We start from the raw sequence: 15637 nt of genomic DNA, 5'->3' as shown, positions 1-15637 counted from the left end.
TTTGGTATAGCCTCCCTATTTAACGGTACCTCCCGATTTTCGGTATTTCGAAGATTGTAGCTACATTTTATGACCAAACTACCTGACATTTGACAATTGAGGTTAATAGGGATCACAAAACATCTCCATAAAAAACTGTCAACATAGGTCAACGTTTTGGTAAGGCAAACATGTAACGGTACCTCCCGATTTTCGGTATTTTGAGGATTTAAGTTACAGTTTTTGACCGAACTACCTGTAATTTGAAAGTCGAGGTTCCTAGTGAACCCAAAACATCACCACCAGAAACTATCAACATAGGTCCACATTCTAGTGCAGCATCCATAGAACGGTACCTCCCGATTTTTGGTATTTGAAGTGCCCAGTGGTCACAAAACTTCTCCACCAAAAAAATTTTCAACATAGGTCCATGTTTTGGTATAGCCCCCATATAACGGTACATCCTGATTTTCGGTATTTTGAGGATTGTAACTACAATTTTTGACCGAAGTATCAGCAATACGACAATTATCAACATAGGTCCACACTTTAATTTATCCCCATAAAAGGTTGCCAACCGATTGGACACATTTCTATATGCATTTTTATACCCTCAGCCTTTAGGCTAAAGAGGGTATATACACTTTGATAAGACCAAAAATGTGCCTCATCGAAATAATGGTTTTAGACCCCAAGTATGTTTGTACGATATCCGTTCAGACAATTTTTAGTAGATCTAGCAATGTCCGTCCGTCCGTCTGTCTGTCTGGCTGGTTGGTGCGCACGATAACTCTCGAACGGATCAATCGATTCGGTTCAAATTTTAGGTATCGAAATATTTTGTCCAGATTTGATTTAAGTCCGATGATGGGCCATATAGGTCCACTCCTTCAGGTACCTCCCCTCAGCATTTATGCTAACGAGGGTATATACACTTTCATACGGGCAAAATGTGCCTCATCGAAATAATGGTTTTAGACCCCAAGTATATTGGACGAAATGTGTTTCAGGCAATTTAGAGTCGATTTAGCAATGTCCGTCCATCTGTCTGTCCTGGCTGGCTGGTGCGCACGATAACTCTCGAACGGATGAGCCCGTTGGGTCCAAATTTTTTTGTAATATTTTGTCCAAACTTAGTTTATGTTCGAAGATGGGTTATATCGGTCCACTCTTTCCGGTACCTCCCCCACAAAAGTTCGAAAATGTTCAGAAAAATTGTGCGCACGATAACTCTTGAAGAGAGTTACCGATTTGGTAGATGAGGTTCCAATATGGACTCAATCGGTAAACTCCTTCGGGTACCTCCCACACAAAATTTCGGAAAAGTTCAGTTTAGGACCAGCTCTCGAATCGCTTCGGTTTTTGTTGTAACATCTTGTATTAACGCCCCCACCTACGACGGTTTTATCTGGGGCGAGTCAATACTTCCTGAGAAAATAGCCTGAAAGTTGCAAAAAACCCCTATGACACCGTGTGACATGGTTGGAGCGCAAGATAACTCTCGAACGGATCTGCCGATTCGGTCCAAAATTTGGCCTTCGTTATATTTGTCCAAACATATTTTAAATTCGAAGATAAGCCATATCGGTTCACTCCTTCAGGTACCTCGCCGACAAAACTTCAAAAATGTTTGGAAAAATTTGTGCCCACGATAACTCTTGAAGGGAGTAACCTATTTGGTCCATACTCTACACATCCTAATATATCTACCAGATATAGCTCAGGTTCGAATGTGGACTATATTTGTCTACCCCTTCTTGTATCTCTCACACAAAATTTCGGATAAGTTCACTTGAAGCGATTTGCATTCGCTACCTCCATTACGACGGTAAACGTTTTTTTCAGGGGCAAGTCCATATTTATCCAGGGAAAACAGCCCGAAAGGTGTAAAAACCGCCTATGTCACCATATGTGGCGGTCGAAGAGCACGATAACTCTCGAACGGATCTGCCGATTCGGTCCAAAATTTGGTCTTCGTTATATTTTGTCCAAACATAGTTTAAATTCGAAGATAAGCCATACCGGCCCACAACTTCCGGTACTTCTCCCCAATATTTTAAAATGTCACTAAAATGCTAGGACGATATCACTTGAATGAGGCAACCAATTTGGTCCAAACTTTGGATCTCCTAATATTTTGTCAAAATTTAGTTTAACTTCTAAAATGGCAAAAGTTCAACATTTGTGTCTTAGTGCAGTTAATTCCTAATTCACATTTTTGTCGGCAAGTTCAAATGTCCAAAAAGGGCCACAAAATTCTGAAGATACCTTAAATACATTCGATCTGTCCGTAGGTGAAAGTTTCACTTCACTTTGCCTGAGGGTATATATCTGTCGGCTGACACTTTTTTACTTGTTTTATCTTATTTAGGTATCAGTGGTCACAGAATATCTCCGCCTCAAATTGTGGACAGGATAGAAAATCATTATTCCGTTTTAGTTCAGAATATTTTATGGTGGAGGGTATAAAAAGTTCGGCCCGGCCGAACTTAACGTTTTTTTACTTGTTTTATTTTCCTTTTACTTGTCTATTTTTTCTCAGTGTGTTTGTCACATTTTTTTGTTTACTTTTTGTATGCAGTTATCATCTATTTTGTTATTGATTTTAATATTATTTTCCTTTTTCTTTTGTTCTTACAGTATTCATAGAGAAGCTGTTACGTTCAACTGAAGTACAGTGCATTTACGTGTTGGCCCGTCCCAAATCTGGTAAAGATGCTAGCGAAAGATTTGCACAGATATTTAAAGAGCCTGTAAGTTCATATTCAGTATTTAAACATAAATGCAAAAATAAATAAATGCGTCATTTTGTTTTTAAAGGTATTTGAAAAATTACACACGGCTCGACCGAATTCTTTGAAATTCATTAAAACCATTGCTGGAGATTGCACCCTACCCAATTTGGGAATTTCACATGAAGATCGTCAAGAGTTGATTGAAAATGTAGATGTTGTCATACACAGTGCGGCCACAGTGCGTTTCAATGAACCGCTAAGTAATGCCACACAAATAAATGTTCAGGCAACAATTGATATGTTAAAATTGGCAAATGATATGAAACATTTGAAGGTGAGTAGAATTATGAAAAAAGGAATGAGAAACTTGCTATAACACATAAATCTTAACAATTCCCAAGGTATGGATAGATTAATTATGGGCTTTAAAATATTCCAAGTCAAAAGGTTTTATAAACTTAAATTTGAACCACTTTGTCACATCTCCCGCAATTGTAATTTAAGTTTCTATTTCATTCATAAACGTTCACACTTTGCTTCGCATTTAATTAAATATATACATACATTTGTACGTTCAAATATGAATATTTATTATATCGCTTATAAATATTCAAAACTTTACCAACTATAAAGTCAATGAATTACATTAAGTTGCTGCTATAATAACTTCCGCATAAAGACCGGTTTAAGTGTCAGTCACATGCTTTAAAGCACGCGACACAACAAACTACTCATCAATTTAGCATAGAGGGATTGCACGTTTGACCACACAACATTTGAAACAAACAGCTGCTAGGCTGTCTAGTGGAAATGTAGGTTTTCGGGTTACTACAACTGATCGAACCAGTCAAGTCAGCAAAAAACATGTGTGCCAACATAATAACCGGGTAGTTAAAATGTGATCAGCAACAAATCACAAACTGCCGCGGTAATGTTTGTGCAGCACATTACACTACGACTAAAATTGTGGGTATCGTACTTACATATCTACTTACACTTAAAATAAAACTATACCAGTTACGCTGTCTCACATTATCTATGAAAACCGGCTGAGTGCAAAAAAAAGAAAACCCCTCCAAAAGACAATAATAATCACGTAACGCAATCTTTTTCACAAAGTTGCGGTAGCAGACGAGCTGAAGCTGAGACACATAAGACATCTAATGAAAAACAGGCAAATAGTTGAAAGTGTTTGAATGTGTTTTTTATGAGCTTTTCATGTTAGGCTTTTCAAAGTAGCTACTGCCGTTGAATGGGTAGTCATAGTGGCTTAAAAATTCGTAAAACAGCACTAGCATTACTTTAGATTTTACGACCAACATTAAATAGGTCAGGTCGTAATTTGAGTGCACGACTCGCCAGCATTAAGACCAGCCGTTGTTGTTTCAATCCCCGAAAATGCATCCTATTTGCAATTTAATTGCTATGGACTCTGAGTTCTTCTTCTGTTATCCTTCACTCCCTGTGGAGCATAGGGTCTCAACCATTCTTTTGTATCGAACTCTGTTGTGCGATGCTTGATTGACGTCGTTCCATGAATAGTTTGCAGCTTGTAGTTCTGCGTCGATCGACCATCTCCAAGTTTTAGCTGGCGCACCAACACGTCGGCCTCTTCCCTGGGGATTCCACCGAAGCGCTTGACGAGCAATGTTTTCTACAGGTCTTCGTAGCGTGTGGCCTATCCAGCGCCATTTCCGTTGACAAACCTCAACGGGAGCTGCAATTTGATTGGCGATGTTCAATAGTTCAGCATTTCGTATTCGGTTCGGCCACCAAATGTTTAAAATTTGCCGCAGACATTTGTTTGCAAAACTTTGTAGACGGCCGTCAATTGAACTAGTACGTTTCCAGGTTTCGCATCCGTAAAGAAGCACAGATTTCACATTCGAATTATATATGCGAAGTTTGGTGTGTGTTGATATTTGTCGAGATCTCCAAATAGGCCGAAGCATGCCGAAAGCAGCCTTTGCTTTATTTAATCGAGCGTTGATGTCTTCTTCAGCTCCACCCTTTATCGTTATTTGGCTACCAAGGTAATTGAATTTTTCCACCCTTTCGATGTCAACATTGTCAATGCGGATGTGTGAATCCGAATTCGCTCCATAGCCTCCCGGCATGGATTTAGTTTTTGAGATGTTGATTTCGAGCCCGACTGAACGCGACTCATTTTTAATGGAGTTGATATTTTCCTGCAGGTGACTAGTTACTTGGCTCAGAAGACATACGTCATCAGCGTATTCCAAGTCTTCCAGGTGTTTAAACGGCGTCCACTGGATTCCACGTCTGCCATTCAAAGCTGAACGCATTACATCATCGATGACAAGAATGAAAAGTATAGGTGACAGAATACATCCTTGTCTTACCCCTGTTTTGACCTCAAAAGGATCTGATAATTTACCATTGTGAAGAAGGACTCTGAGTTCAGATCGATGAAATTAGCGGAGAGTGTCAAAGTTCGCCAGACAAAACCATAGTGTAACCCTGTCTGACAAATTACGTTAGTTGACAACCCATTGTTTTTCTTTGGTCAAACCATCTCCCCATAATTGTCTCCATTAGCCGACCGCCCGATTTCATCATCTCTGATCGCCGCATTTTCATCCATAATGGCAAAGCTATTTGACCTAGTTTCAGAGAGTTCCCTAATCTCTCTCTTCAGAGATCTGCCAACCGTTCTGATGTTCGGGTAGCAGAAAACACGCTCCGGGACATCATCCCAGCTGCAGCCGCCATATCCGAAATGAGACCAAACTTCACAGCAGACCAAACCCCAGTTCCCCAGAGTTAGTGAGCTGACACTGGAAGTTAACAGGTTGGTCGGTGGGCATAAGCTAAACAAGTGGTTATATCATCTGAAGAGTTGCAACAGGAACAGGTGAATTCTGGGCAACGGTTAAGTCACACTCGAACCCTTAGAATATAGGATCTCAGCCACGTTTGACGATGTTATGCTAACTGATCCGAAGAGGTGAGCAAGTAATTTGAATCGACAGTTTGTGGAGCACTCCGGAAGTGACAGGGCGAGTACTACATCGCATTAGATCCCTTGTTGCTGAGGATGAACAATGGGTGATGTTGCAAATGTCATCAGGAACGTTAAATAATTTAAAGCGTTGGGTCTTGATGGAATCTCTATGGTAAAAGTTCTCGAGTTATTAACCTGTCGCTAGCCACTCACATCGTTCCCGAAGTCTGGAAAATGTGCAGGGTGGTCCCGCTACGGAAGCCAGGCAAAGATGGCAGCAAAGGTGAATCGTACAGACCGATTTCACTTTTGTCGTCCGTAGTAAAGACCCCTGAGGCCTTAAGGCCTGGGTACATAAGGCTTGGCAGCCTTTAATGCTTTTGTCAAGCGCCATCATCACTGTTCTATCACAAGTCTTCTTCTGTAGAGTCCTCGTGCTGTACTGATTACGGAAGCCATGTTGTTGATCGGCATTGGATTGTTATTTCTGACGCTGGGGAGGACTAAAGGCCTGGGTACATAATCTGCCTCGCCTGGTTGCCTTGCTTGCCTGCTTCATTTCTGACATAGCAAAAATAAAAGAATAAACAAAGATGTCAATATTATAAGATAGGAAAAGTCAATTGTGAAAAATTAACTGTAGAGGGAGTTAACCTCTGTTGCTACGATATCATAGCAACATTCTGTTAAACGAAAACTGTTACTCATTGGAATATTGACAAGAAAAACATTAAAATTCAAATTTTACGGCGTTGACTTTTGTTTTTTTATTAAATAAAAAATAAGAAATAGTGAAGAAATAAATTTCAGCCACAAAACACGACGTTAATGTTTTCTGCCGCGAGAAATGGGAATCAAAAACGATTGGCATTGCTGTTATCAATTCCAGTGTGTTGTGTAGCCATCTGTAACCAAAATGTGGAACTATTAGCATATGTTTTTGGAAAATGCATTTGTTCGGGTCTTTATTGCTATACGTCTTTGGAATAAAGAAGAAAAGGGCAACCTAGTTCGAAATTGGCTCGGCCTTCTTTATTCTTTTATTTTATGTTATGTCAGATATGAAGCAGGAAAGCAAGACAACCAGGCGAGGCAGCTTATGTACCCAGGCCTTTAGTCCTCCCCAGTGTCAGAAATGAACTATCCAATGCCGATCAACAACATGGGTTCCGTAATCAGTAGATCACAAGAACTCAACAGAGGAAGACTTGTGATAGAACAGTGATGATGGTCAAAAGCATTTATGGCTTTCAAGCCCTCCACATTATTTGAGGGCATCGAACAGACAACCCTCCGGCCAGGTTTAAAACGTTAAGTAATCAACTAAATGTTTGGACTCCAGTCGTACGAGGAATTCAAGAACAACAAGTTTAAGTCAGTTAGAGTGAAACAGGGAAACGGATGATTGTACCACCTTGGCATCAGGTACATTTCCTGATGTCATTTGTGAAAGGCTGAACTCGTATTTGACAGAACCTTTTTCCTCGCGAGTAATATATAAATATCGCCCACTCTGTTCACCACATGAACGGCAGAGGTGAGATCAGAGTTGAATGTCATGGTCGATGATAGCAGAATTCCGAAAGGTTCCTGTTTAAAAATCCTCTATTTATAGCCTCAGTCCTTAGACTAACGAGAAATAATGGTGCCAAACCAAGTATGTTTGGTTGAAATCCGTTGCAGACAATTTAGAGTCGATTTAGCAACATACTCCGTCTGTCTGGCTGACTGGAGCGCAAGATAACTCTCGAACGGATGAACAGATTTGGTCCAAAATTTGGCCTTCGTAATATTTTGTCCACACAATAGTTCGAAAATGTTCGCAGAATTCTGTGCCGAATAACTCTTGGGCCATACGTTGCTCATCGTGAAATTTCTACCAGACATAGATGAAATTCCAATATGAACTCTGTCGGACCACTCCTTTGGGTACCTTCTACACAAAATTTCGGAAACGTTCAGTTTTCACTTCCTGAGAAAGGTGAAAAAGGTGTAAAAAATATCTATAGCGCCATACGTAGTGGCTGGAGCGCATGATAAGTCTCGAAGGGATGAGCCGATTCGGTCCAAAATTTGGCCTTCGAAATTTTTTGTCCAAACCTATTTTAAGTTCGAATATGATCCATATCGGTCCGCACTTTCCGGTACCTCCCCTACACAAATTCAAAACTTTTCTCTAAAATGTTGCTCATAGTGCTCTCAAAGCTGATAACCGATTTTAACCATATTTTGCACATTTTAATATTTGGCGAATCTTAGATAAAGTTCGAGTATGGACTATATCGGTCCACTCCTTAGGGATATCTCCCCCACAAAAGTTCAAAATTTTTGTTTAAGTGCAGTTTATGGACTGTTAGAAAATCCTTTGGAAATGTGTACCAATGTTACTCCTTGTGGTCCCATTTACACGGATATTATGTTTTTTCGTGGACAAGTCCATGCTACTTGGCATAGCGGCCCAAAACCTCAAAGCTATACAGTGACCAACTGAAATGGCTGGTGGTCGCGCTATCTATCGAAAAGAAATGACTTCCAAAATAAGATCCACTTCCAAAATGGTCTATACCTTTCCGATACCTCCTCTGTAACACATTTGAGTTTTAATCCAAATATATTTTGTTCCCAAATTCATACGTCCAAAAATGGGCCACATAATCAGCCCTCGGTTGCGTAGCCGGTATTCAATTCGATATTGTCAATAGATAAAAGATGTCGGCAAAGCCGACTGATTCTATTTTACTTGTTAGATTTTTAAACAAATTTTGGTATTAATGTTAATTTCAGTTAGCATGGTAACACGCTAAGCTACCAAAATGTAGCATCCACCATGTGTTTGCCAAGCGCGTATATAAACAATGGACAGGCAATGAAAATAGATGGACTTACAAAACTAGATTTTTCCAACAATTTGCCAATGCATTGTGGAGAGTAATAGAGAGAGGGAGAGTTGAAAATTGTTTTATTATATAAAGAAAAACAGTACAAGTGTTTAAAGAAAAATCACAAAACTTTTCCATTGCATAATTTTGTGTTTTTGTTTTAATGTGTAGATTTGTTCAATTTTATTTTCTTTAGTTAAGACGGCTACTATCATATCGCTCATTTACTCAAAGAGTGACATAACTCAAAAAATGCATTTTCTGAGTTAGCAATTTCTATTTTTTCTACCACTTCTACTTTATCTTGTGTCAAATTTTCATGCTGATATCTCTAAAGCTCGACGAGCTACAGCTCATTTACTACGAGTTTCGCAAAATTCAACACAAGAGTTTTTGAGTTTATGAAGTATTAAAACACATCAAATCATGCTCGATCATGCACAGCAATTTAGCACTGGTAGCTGGCTATCTGTTTGCAAAATATGGTCCAAGTAGTTATTTTAATTTTTGTGTAATAATCTTTTTAAGTTGGGAAGTCAAATTTCAATCGCCAACTTAAAACGCGTTTTTCTCGAAACTTGATTTTTCGAGATGTGTCACTCTTTGAGTAAATGAGCGATATGTATATCAACAGGCTTCGTTTTTTCACATTTAGAGTCAAGCTGGCATCGCCGTATGTAAATTATACAGTACTTCGAGATTATATGTGGAATTGTCATGGTTGTCAGTTGCTTATCATTTAGTAATTTTTTCTTTATAGCAAGACATTAAATATTTGTAGATTACCATGTAAAGGAAGACATTGAGTGGGCTAACACATACACTTGATCAAAGCCATTAAAATATGAATGTTTAAAACACAAATTATTTCGTTATATAAGAGATATGATTAGAAAATTTAATGTACGACAACATTGCTATTACAAAAAGTCGTTTATAGTCTGCACTATAAGTGCATTAATTAACAACAATTGTGCACTTAAGATTTTTTCTTAGACTGAAAGTTTGTGGAAAAGCTTAAATATTTTTTATCTAGACTAAAGTTGGAATTGCTTCTAAAAGATGATATTGTACTACAAAGATTTTATAAAAACATCCCCACCCACTCTACTTCAATATTTGAAATAAAAAATTCACTATTGTCATTCAATACGAGGGCTACTACATAAGTTTCTACCATGGCAATACTTTGACGTTTTCATTGGAAAGTTTGACATTTTTTAAACGTACTCAGTAAGATCGTCATAGTCGACGTTTCATTGATCCATGAGTATGAGCCGGAAACAAAACAGAAATCGACGGTGTGGGCTAGACCTGGCAAACTATCGATAATCCCAACGTTAGATATTTTCGATATTTCATTTCAAATTATCGATAGCTCTCTATATCATCGTTATGACATATTAACCATTAATTTGGAAATAAAAATGGCGGAAATATCGATTCTTTTGTTGACATTTTGCACAAGTACTTCACAGAAATACAAAGGGAAAAAACAATTGCTTTTAATTAATAAAATTACACAAAAATGAAATAAAACCTTTTTTCAGAAACAGGACCACAGCTTTTTCACAACTACTCTCTCAAATCCACAAAATCGAAAAGCAGCTTAATTTCTATTAATTTGAAAAGACTTTTAGGTTAGGGGCTTTTATCCCCATAATATCGATAGGAAAACTATCTATCGATATTGTATTAACAAAACAGTCGATACCATTGATAGTGCCATTAATTTTTCGCCAGTTCTATTGCTTATCTTCCCAAAAATTTTGCTCAATTTGAGCAGATCTTGTAATTTTTGTGGTGAATAATAATTGTTCCACAAAAATGCCAGATGGGACAAGGGAGACTTCTCTCATATCATGAGTGCACCCCGATTCTTATTAGCTCAATGATATGGGACCTACTGTTTATTGCCGAGTCCGAACGGCGTGTCTTAAGACACCACTTGTAAAGAAGTTTTACATGGCTGAAATACTCAGGAAATGTCGCCAACATCACTGAGGGTTATTTTACCAACGTTGAAAATTGTATGTTGCCTGGCCTGGGAATTGAACCCGCGACCTTTAGCGTGCAAGGCTGGTGTGCATACCATTGCACCACGGCGGCACCCATGCTGAATATCTATATAAATAAAAATCAAATGTCGTTCGTTGGTAATGGCATCAGATGAGATGGGCTGGACCGTTTTGGAAATTTCTTTTGTTGAAATTTTCATCATAACCTAACTTAGGTTTTTATGCAACATTTGACCACGCCCACTTTTTCAATTTTCAATTTTAATATTTTCTACAAAAACTACTGAACCTATATTCCTGAAATTGTCAGGGAATGTACAGGGATGGCCCCCGGTGAAATATATACCCTATTTTCTTTTTAAAAATGCAATATTTACAATAATTACGAATGCATCGGTTTGGAAATTAATTTGCGAGACAATTGTGGTTGTGTCTCCGATCTTACCTACTTTTTTAGGACTCAAAGACTTGGCCACGTCCACTTTTTAAAATATGTTACATCTACAAAACTACTGCACCGATTTTCCTAAATTTTTGAGGGAATGTACAGTGATGGCCCCCGGTGAAAATAGGATGCGTATTTTCTTGACTTTTGAAGGGGCGTGGTACTTCCCTTTGCCATATTTACAAAAACGCCATATATTTATGAATAACAAGTAAGAAAAGCGTTAAGTTCGGTCGGGCCGAACTTTTTATACCCTCCACCACAAATTTCAGCCATTTCGGTGGTGGTGGCCACAACCTTCAAAATACCGAAATTCGGAAGGTACCGTTCTATGGGGGCTATATGATGGCGTTGACCTACATATACCTAAAAATTTCTGGGAGAATGTTTTATACGCCCAAAGAAGACTAAATACCAAATTTCAGCCATCTCGGTGTGATAATGAGGCTAAAACGTTCAATATATCGAAAATCGGGAGATATTGTATTATGGGGGCTATATCAACACGTGGACCTATATAAACATTTTATGGTAGAAATGTTTCTTAGCCTCTGGAAACACAAAATACAAAGTTACAACCGATTCTTTGGTCAAATGGATCTAATACATTCAAAATATATTAAAATGACGCGTACTTTATAAGGGGCCTTATGTGGGGGCTTTACCAAAACGTGGACCTATATAACCTAACTTTTGGTAGGAATATTTTTTGGCCTCTGGAGACACAAAGTACCAAATTACAACCAATTCAGTGGTAAAATGGGCCAAATATCTTAAAAAGTCCTACGTAAATATAACATATTTTCCCAAAATTTCATCAACATACGGCAATCCGTTCGGACGCTAGAGTGATTTCCACAGACGGACAGACGGACGGACATGGCTATATCGATGTAGAATTGCACGCTGATCAAGAATATATATACTTTGTGGGGCCTACAATGATTATTTCGAGTAGTTACAAACGTAGTGACAAACTTAATATACCCCCATCCTATGGTGGAGGGTATAAAAATTAAATGTCGTCATAACCCAACTTAGGGTTTTATTGAAAGAACATTTTACCACGCCCACTTTCTTAAATTTTCAATTAATTTTTTTTCTACAAAAAAAACTGAACATATTTTCTTTAAATGTACAGGGATGGCCCCCGACAACAGGCTACATATTTTATTGAATTCCAGAGGGGGCGGGGAACCTCCCCTATTCGATATTTTTAAAAAAAAACGCTACATTTGCAAAAATTACGCATGTATCGGTTTAAAAATTTACGGATTTATCTACAATCTAGGTACTTCTTTAGTCGGTTTTTTTTAAATATGTTATATTTCCAATACTACTGAACCGACTTCCATGATATTTGCAGGAAAAGCTCAAGGTTTGCCGTTGTTATGTATATTTTATGAATTTCGGAAGAGGTGGGGTACCTTCTGCATGCCTTTCCTTTAAACGCTATATGTTGTAACGTGACAATATGATCAAGTACATAACACAACAACTACTACCAAGAAACCCCTTACAGTCATGGGTAAACAGCGCTTTGACAACACTCCACGATACATTGTTTCTATCTGACACTCACGCCGTAATAGACCATACAATGTATTTTTGTCACTGCCTACGGCTATTAATTCTCATTCGCTTCATACTCCTAGTTATTGAAGTATTTCAGTTTTGGAGGCAAATGGTGAGCTGGCTACTGCAGGGAGTTAGCTACACGGGTTGGAACTAAAGACTGTTCTAAATCCGCCAACGTACGCCTTGGTGTTACCGAGTTGGGAATACTTTTGGAAGCTACCCATTAAATTGTGGTAGATAATAATTTGCAATGGACCTTTGGGTTTTTCAGTTCTACGGGGCCTTCGGGTCATCTGTTCCACTCGGCACTGAACCTTCGGGTTTTTCAGTTCTACAGGGCCTTCGGGTCATCTGTTCAATTCGGCACTGGACCTTCGGGGTTTTCAGTTCTACAGGGCTTCCGAGTCATCTGTTCGATTCGGCACTGGACCTTCGGGTTTTTCAGTTCTATAGGGCCTTCGGGTCATCTGTTCCACTGTTTGAGTAATAGTAGTACACTGTAGAAACTAAACCGTAGTTCTAGACTAACAACCGAGCGTCGAATTCATCGCGTCAATATCCGAACACCGTACATATCGTCTTCCCGAACAGCGATACCCGAGCGTCAACACCCGAAGCCGTGTTCCCGAACATCAACAGCCAAATAAATCGTCTTCCCGATCATCTACAGCCGAACACCAAATACTTCGTCTCCCGATCATCTGCAGCCGAACACCGAATTCACCGTCTTCCCGATCATCGGCAGCCGAACACCGAATTCATCGTCTTCCCGATCAGCTGCAGCCCAACACCGAATTCATCGTCTTCCCGATCATCTGCTGCCTAACACCGAATTTATCGTCTTCCCGACCATCTGCAGCCGAACACCGAAATACGACGTCTTCCAGATCATCTACAACCGAATACATCATTCACACCCGAACACAAACCACACCGTTTCCCCGAAGAATAACCCGCTAATTCAACACGAGCTCCTCACCTGCCCAAGCCCAGGGAGTCTGTATAATACTTACACAAACTATTAATCCAAATATATACCCATTGAATTCATTCTTATCGCATTTATACACAAGTAGATTGTAAATTAGTATTTAATTAATAAATCCCCGATATAGCCCCCAGGAAAGGGAGAAAACTAGTCTTTTCATTTCGTAAGGTTTGGTGGTTGTGGGCGCGACTGAAGTTACCCCAGCCGACGAGAAAACCACGTTACAATGTATAAGCCAAACTTATGATTATATCGGTTTCAGCATATATTTTGGGAGGCAATGGGGTTGTATGTAATATTGGACTACGCCTACTTTTTAAATATGTTATATCTTGAAAACTATAATTTCAAAGAGGTTGGTGCAGAAGGTTAATCTATATTTAATTGGAATAAACGTTTTTAGTCATTAATAGGCAAAAGTACATTCGTAATAGTAAAAAATCATTACCCTACTAAGGGTATTTAGCTGTCAGCAAAAATATGGTGGGTAATTTGGGAAAACTTCAGTTTAGGACCAGCTCTCGAATCTCTTTGATTTTTGTTGTGCCACGATATATGCACGATATCTCTTGAACAAATTTGGTTCAAACTTTGGATCTCCTAATATAATAAGTACCCTAAGTAACCTCCTCCACAAACATTTGTGTCTAAGTGCAGTTTATGGTCTGTCCGAAGATCCTTTGGAAATGTATACCGATGCTGTTCGTTGTTGTCCTGCTTACAGCTGTATTACGTTTTCCGTGAACAAGTCCATGCTTACTGGCATACTGGTCCAAAAGTTATACGATGACCCACTGAAATGCCACTAGTCATACTAGCGCGATATCTATCGAAAAGATATGACTTGCAAAGTAGGATCCACTTCCATAATGGACTATTTCGGTAATTTTCTTTAAGTACCTCCTCTGCAACGCTTTTGAACTTTAGTCCTAATCCATATTTTCGTCGTCAAGTTCAAAGGCCACAAAATAATGAAAATACCATAAATACATTCGATCGGACCGTAGGTGAAAGTTCCATTTCACATAGGCCGAGAGCAAAGCCGACTGATACTTTTTTCTCGTTTTTAATTTGTTTGCCATAATAATTTTTATTTGATTTCAAAATATCCAAAGGGACAAGAACGTATAAATCCTATGCTTTAAACTTTTTGACAAGAATGCTATTTGAAAACTTGATCATGTGAAAATAAACGTTTATAAACATAGCTTAGGCTATTTGCAAATATAATATCTTTAAATCGATGCAATCATATTTATTTTCTAGCAACTCATTTATATTCTCCAAATGTCATCAACAGGTAGCAATAAGTGAATGAAAGCACACACGCTTAATTACCTGCACCTTAGAATTTACACATGTCAACGTGAAAAACAAAGGGGAAGGAAAGAAATTATACGATAACATCTTTATTTGTAATCAATGAGCTATGGGTTTTGATCTGTGGTGAATAACAAATCAACTAATCGCCGTAACTTTTGCTTTTTTATTCCCTTCTTTCCTTTAGGCTTTTGTACATGTCTCCTCTGCCTTTGCCAATTGTTTGGCTTTACATGGCGAAGAACGTTTCTATGTCGAACACTTGGGTATCACTAGCGAAGATTTACTTTCCATTAAACAAATATTGGGAAATGAGAAATTTGATCGTATGGAAGTTGATTTGGTGGGCAAATTTCCCAACACTTATTGTTATACAAAATCATTGGCTGAAGAGGCTGTCTTGAGGTATGGCAGTAATTTACCCATTTGCATATTTAGACCTGGAATAAGTGAGTACAGTCCGTACTTAGTTATGATAATGAACTATATAACACAAGCTTCTCCTTGCAGTTCTGCCTACAAGTGCCGAACCTGTTCCCGGTTGGATTGATAATTTATATGGACCCATGAGTGTTTTATATGGCGCTGCCTATGGTGTGCTGCGTGTAATGTATGGCAACCCCAATCAGGAAGCTGGTTTGGTGCCGGTGGATTTTTGTGCCAACATGATGCTGGCCTGTTCATGGTATACAGGGACTGCAGTGAAACAAATGTAAGTTCGAAATCAGAT

General features: G+C 38.7%; 2 protein-coding genes across 5 annotated transcripts in view; one reads left to right on the top strand and one right to left on the bottom strand.

The window, feature by feature from the left end:
• The window catches only part of Sol1, a 458110-nt gene that overhangs the window by 286997 nt on the left and 155476 nt on the right, over window positions 1-15637 (bottom strand). The gene's annotated exons all lie outside the window — the stretch shown is intronic.
• LOC141389736 (fatty acyl-CoA reductase wat-like) overlaps window positions 1-15637 on the top strand; it is an 87591-nt gene that overhangs the window by 49210 nt on the left and 22744 nt on the right. The window contains exons 2-5 of the mRNA XM_073961722.1: window positions 2620-2732; window positions 2800-3048; window positions 15095-15356; window positions 15418-15619. Of these exons, the coding sequence (XP_073817823.1) occupies window positions 2620-2732; window positions 2800-3048; window positions 15095-15356; window positions 15418-15619 (826 nt within the window). The remainder of the gene's footprint in view (window positions 1-2619; window positions 2733-2799; window positions 3049-15094; window positions 15357-15417; window positions 15620-15637) is intronic.

The sequence above is a fragment of the Musca autumnalis genome, unplaced genomic scaffold (genome assembly GCF_047663935.1).
Source record: "Musca autumnalis isolate F117 unplaced genomic scaffold, ASM4766393v1 scaffold_1, whole genome shotgun sequence".
Classification (NCBI taxonomy): domain Eukaryota; kingdom Metazoa; phylum Arthropoda; class Insecta; order Diptera; family Muscidae; genus Musca; species Musca autumnalis.
Note: the sequence above shows the minus strand (reverse complement) of the source record. Positions and strands in the feature narration are given on the sequence as shown.